The following is a 6,234-nucleotide window of genomic DNA, read 5'->3' on the forward strand; positions in this document are numbered from 1 at the left end:
TATGATATATGAGAAACTTAAAGGTAGACACCAGCTAAATTACTTTTCCACGAGCAGCATCGCAGATAATGAGATGAATTAGATGCAAGAGTTTGCTCTCACAGTCACACACATTATCTGCACATGTGCATGGGTTCGCTTCATGCTGTTCACACCGTGGTAGCCAGGGCACCAAAACAGAAGAGAAGTTGTGCCTCGTGCTTCAACGCTCTTAGATGTTACGGAAAATGACCCACTGAATTGATGCATTTAATTAAATTGTAATAAATAAATACATTCCTATTAAATAGCAAAGGCGCATTGACCCAATGTTGGCAGCATACATGGGGCTAATCATGCCAATGTGGGCATGTTTACTGGGAGGTGTCTCGCTGTTTGATTGTTTCTGATAAGTTTTGCCAACATTGTTCATTTGTAATTTCCTTTGCGCTGGTGAGGCTTGTAGATAAACTTGAGAGAGCATCTGGTTTTCCTCAGTTAGCCCACCAGGGAGATCGCAGTCTAGATAGGAACCCGAACCCGGCACCAGAACTATTAGCTTCTTCCGCCAAGGTTCCTGGCTGTGTGATCTCATCAAACACTGATTTAGCTACATGTGTCAGGCTAAAACACACAGTTTGAGGTTTAACTAACAGTGAAGTGCCTCGGAGAGGGATGGATTAAGCAGAACCAACAGAATTCTGGGTGGTTTGTTTGTATTGGTAAGATTGTTTGAGTATAAAGATTTCTCACAAGGGGTATATTTTCTGTTTTGGAAATGTCTCACCCTACTGCTAAATCACGCCAAAACGTTTATTAACATCATGGATGTTGTGTGTATTTTTGACAGAACATGACCAAGCCATGGATAACACCAGTTTGGGATGGCCAGAGGATCTGGATGGTGATGTCAACCTTTCTTCTTTCCAAGGTGACCTGGAGGACTTCTGCGCTACGTCGTCGAGGCACCAGGCATCCCGGGTGATCCTGTACGCCTTCTTTACAGCGGGCATCGTGTGCACGGTGGTGGACAACTTCCTGGTGGTCCTGGCCATTGTGTACTGCAAGCAGCTGCAGTCGCCCACCAACTCGTTCGTCATGTCCTTGGCGGTGGCCGACTGCCTGGTGGGGTTGGTGATCATGCCCTACAGCATGGTGTGCACCGTGGAGGGCTGCTGGTTCTTCGGCGCCCTCTTCTGCCAGGTCCACTCCAGCCTGGACATCATGCTGTGCACCGCATCCATCTTCCACCTCAGCTGCATCCCCTTCAACCGCTACTACGCCATGTGTAACCCCTTGGTCTACCACCTGAAAATGTCCCAGGGCCGGGTAGCCTTCCTGATCGTGGTCTGTTGGGCCGTCCCGTTGCTCATCTCCTTTGGCCCCATCATGCTGGGCCTCCACAAGGCCGGGGTGGACATGGTGCCCATGCCGCCCGAGGACACCTGCGTCTTCCTGGTGAACCGCGTCTACACCGTCATGGCCTCCCTGGTGGCCTTCTACCTGCCCATGGGCATCATGCTAGCGGCCTACTGGAAGATCTACAAGGCGGCCAAGCGGCAAGCCATGCAGATCAGCGCCATGGAGAGCCAGTTTTCGGCCGGGGTGGGCAAGGACTCCAGCAAGAAGCAAAGGCACCGCAACGCCATGAGGAGGGAGAGGAAGGCGGCTAAGACCCTGGGGATCATCATGGGGGTCTTTCTACTCTTCTGGCTTCCCTTCTTCATTGTCAACATCGTGGATCCCTTCATCGACTACAGCATAGTGGTGGAGGTGTGGGAGTTTTTCCTGTGGCTGGGTTACGTTAACTCGTCGCTTAACCCATTCTTGTGTGGGTTCTTCAATAGATCTTTCCGTAGAGCGTTTATGATGGTTATGGGATGTCGGATATGGCTGTCGAACTCCGCGCCGGGTCTGGACTTACCAAAAGAGAGCAACGAACGCAAGGTCAACCAATAGGAGACAAGAATTGCAACACTCCACACATGGATGTGACATCGACCTATCACACTCCAAGAAAGAGGGCAACGGGACACACAGACCAATAGGAGACTTTTAAAATACTTCAATTACCGGCTATAGAGGACAATTGAAGGGATTAAGTTGTTATTGTTATATTAAAGAGGATTAAGTCACTGACTGATTAAAACATTGACGTTTAAAACAATCTGTGCATTTCTGAGACGGACAAAACTGAAATAAACACAAGATTGAACTGCAAAACCCTCAAATGACAGGGTGCAAATAAACATTGTATTTTGGTAGTCGTTAAAAATAAAAATAAAAGAGAGAAAGAAAATACATGTAAAAAATAAAGAAGTGAATACTCTTCAGCAAATGTTGTTCTAGTGTGTAAATAAATATAATGTCTGGTTCTTCTTTTGCATTTCCAAAATCTCAGCGATCCAAAATAAATAGTAATGTCTGCTTGTCTGAATTGGTCGCTCGATTAAGTGTTTGGGTTTTCTAGGATGATTGATGTATGGGTTATAAGAATGTACACAACCTTGGTTATTACAGTTGTGTTTTTATAATTGTTTTTTATTTCTATTAGTTTTTCTATTTTGTTTTGAATTCAGTTTAGTTTCAGTTAGCTGAGGTGATTTGTTCAAGTGTGAATGCTCTATCTAGAAACAATTGATCCTTGATTGCGATACGGTTTTGGAAACCTTCAACACCAACTTGATTATCATCCAAAATAACTTTACAAATTAAAAAGATACACTTACAGTTTTACCACAGATTTCCACCGTTTTTTTTGGAGCTTTGAGCCGACATTTTTTTGGGGTTCCCTCCCAAGTTTCCATTAGCTCAGGAAGTGCAAATCAAAAAACATCAGTGAAATTCTGTGTTAAAATGACACACAGTAAGTGTACCTTTTGTATTTGTACATTTTTTGGGGGGTGATATGAAAGTAGAGTTTCTTAGGTTTCCGTATTGAACGCAGTGATTATCAACTTGTAGGCACAGCGTCTGTACAGTTGTACAGGTTGGCCCCGCTGTGGTCAATAGTTCAAATGAAAGCCCTATGGCTGTCTGTCCTTATAAAGTGAATATTATTTTAACCTCGTTCTCAGGCAATTGCTCACAGTGCATATAAGCCTGGTACATCAATGATTCAAAGTTAGCCTTAGTGGGGCTGACCAGAGGATTCTATGGGATTGACCTTGAGTAAAGTATTTGTCATCATCAAATCACACAACTAAGAGGTGTGGCTCTGTGCTTGTAGTCTGCTAGCGTAACGGGGAGGGTTAGGGGGAAAGTAGTTGGTAGATTAAGCTGATTAAGCCAATGCACTAGGAGTTTCTCCCGGTATTTCTATATTGGCTAACAAAGGCAAAATTTAACATGTTGGTCCACCTGGCTCTTGGCGCATTTGGGATTCATCTTAATGGGACTTGGATTTGAAAGGAATAGCGCTGAGGCTGGTGCAAAAAAATATATGGTGGAAGGAAACTCTCTCTCACCCATTTTTTTCACCAATCCAATGCTTTTTATGTAAGAAGAATTAAGTTAGTCTCCTAGATGTTTATTTTTTTTTTTTATATATTTTTTTTTTACATTTTAGCAAGTGATAGTGATACACAAGCTAGGCTTTTTTTGAAACATCGCCATCTCCTGGCCGCATTAACCAACCAGATTCAGTTGCTTGAAAACGCCCCAAAAGCTTGAAAACCCCATTCGGTTTTTGGCCAAAGTAAGCTAAACATAATTCATGATGATTTTTATTTTATTTTTTATTTTGTTTTGGAGTCATAGACAATGGGTTTGTTAATTATTTATTGTTTTTGTTTCATTTTTAGTTTACAATAATAACCTTGTACACAACTCTGATGAAAGTTGTAATCATCTTACATAGTCACCTTAAAATGAGGATACTGTCCACACTCTGTTTGCATAGAGTGCTTCTGACTACCGGCTATCGTGTTGATTAGAGAAGAGAGGAGACAATTAGATTAGAGAAGACAAAAGGTTCCTCTCTGCCTCCTTCTTTCCACTCCTCTCCTCTTTCGACCTCACCCTCTCACCTTCCCCCCCTACTCACAAGGCAGGCAATACGCTTGACCTCATCTTTACTAGATGCTGTTCTTCCACTAATCTCATTGCAACTCCCCTCCAAGTCTCCGACCACTACCTTGTATCCTTTTCCCTCTCGCTCTCATCCAACACTTCTCACTCTGCCCCTACTCGGATGGTATTGCGCCGTCCCAACCTTCGCTCTCTCTCTCCCGCTACTCTCTCCTCTTCCATCCTATCATCTCTTCCCTCTGCTCAAACCTTCTCCAACCTATCTCCTGATTCTGCCTCCTCAACCCTCCTCTCCTCCCTCTCTGCATCCTTTGATTTCCTCTGTCCCCTATCCTCCAGGCCGGCTCGGTCCTCCCCTCCTGCTCCGTGGCTCGACGACTCACTGCGAGCTCACAGAACAGGGCTCCGGGCAGCCAAGCGGAAATGGAGGAAAACTCGCCTCCCTGCGGACCTGGCATCCTTTCACTCCCTCCTCTCTACATTTTCCTCTTCTGTCTCTGCTGCTAAAGCCACTTTCTACCACTCTAAACTCCAAGCATCTGCCTCTAACCCTAGGAAGCTCTTTGCTACCTTCTCCTCCCTCCTGAATCCTTCGCCCCCCCCCCCCCCCACCTCCCTCTCTGCGGATGACTTTGTCGAACATTTTGAAAAGAAGGTTGACGACATCCGATCCTCGTTTGCTAAGTCAAACGACACTGCTGGTCCTGCTCACACTGCCCTACCCTGTGCTTTGACCTCTTTCTCCCCTCTCTCCAGATGAAATCTCGCGTCTTGTGACGGCCGGCCGCCCAACAACCTGCCCACTTAACCCTATCCCCTCCTCTCTTCTCCAGACCATTTCCGGAGACCTTCTCCCCTACCTCACCTCGCTCATCAACTCATCCTTGACCGCTGGCTACGTCCCTTCCGTCTTCAAGAGAGCGAGAGTTGCACCCCTTCTGAAAAAACCTACACTCGATCCCTCCGATGTCAACAACTACAGACCAGTATCCCTTCTTTCCTTTCTCTCCAAAACTCTTGAACGTGCCGTCCTTGGCCAGCTCTCTTGCTATCTCTCTCAGAATGACCTTCTTGATCCTAATCAGTCAGGTTTCAAGACTGGGCATTCAACTGAGACTGCTCTTCTCTGTGTCACGGTGGCTCTCCGCACTGCTAAAGCTAACTCTCTCTCCTCTGCTCTCATCCTTCTAGACCTATCTGCTGCCTTTGATACCGTGAACCATCAGATCCTCCTCTCCACCCTCTCCGAGCTGGGCATCTCCGGCGCCGCCCACGCTTGGATTGCGTCCTACCTGACAGGTCGCTCCTACCAGGTGGCGTGGCGAGAATCTGTCTCCGCACCACGTGCTCTCACCACTGGTGTCCCCCAGGGCTCTGTTCTTGGCCCACTCCTATTCTCGCTATACACCAAGTCACTTGGCTCTGTCATATCCTCACATGGTCTCTCATATCATTGCTATGCAGATGACACACAATTAATCTTCTCCTTTCCCCCTTCTGACAACCAGGTGGCGAATCGCATCTCTGCATGTCTGGCAGACATATCAGTGTGGATGACGGATCACCACCTCAAGCTGAACCTCGGCAAGATGGAGCTGCTCTTCCTCCCGGGGAAGGACTGCCCGTTCCATGATCTCGCCATCACGGTTGACAACTCCCTTGTGTCCTCCTCCCAGAGTGCTAAGAGCCTTGGCGTGACCCTGGACAACACCCTGTCGTTCTCCACCAACATCAAGGCGGTGACCCGATCCTGTAGGTTCATGCTCTACAACATTCGCAGAGTACGACCCTGCCTCACACAGGAAGCGGCGCAGGTCCTAATCCAGGCACTTGTCATCTCCCGTCTGGATTATTGCAACTCGCTGTTGGCTGGGCTCCCTGCCTGTGCCATTAAACCCCTACAACTCATCCAGAACGCCGCAGCCCGTCTGGTGTTCAACCTTCCCAAGTTCTCTCACGTCACCCCGCTCCTCCGCTCTCTCCACTGGCTTCCAGTCGAAGCTCGCATCCGCTACAAGACCATGGTGCTTGCCTACGGAGCTGTGAGGGGAACGGCACCTCCGTACCTTCAGGCTCTGATCAGGCCCTACACCCAAACAAGGGCACTCCGTTCATCCACCTCTGGCCTGCTCGCCTCCCTACCTCTGAGGAAGCACAGTTCCCGCTCAGCCCAGTCAAAACTGTTCGCTGCTCTGGCACCCCAATGGTGGAACAAGCTCCCTCACG

General features: G+C 47.6%; 1 protein-coding gene across 1 annotated transcript; it reads left to right on the forward strand.

The window, feature by feature from the left end:
* Positions 1-843: 843 nt before the first annotated feature.
* Positions 844-2,162, forward strand: LOC106609933 (5-hydroxytryptamine receptor 4-like). The gene has a single exon (XM_045722607.2). The coding sequence runs from the start codon at positions 844-846 to the stop codon at positions 1,936-1,938; it is 1,095 nt and encodes a 364-aa protein (XP_045578563.1). The 3' UTR covers positions 1,939-2,162.
* Positions 2,163-6,234: the final 4,072 nt, after the last annotated feature.

Source organism: Salmo salar, chromosome 08 (genome assembly GCF_965601325.2).
Source record: "Salmo salar chromosome 08, fSalSal1, whole genome shotgun sequence".
Classification (NCBI taxonomy): domain Eukaryota; kingdom Metazoa; phylum Chordata; class Actinopteri; order Salmoniformes; family Salmonidae; genus Salmo; species Salmo salar.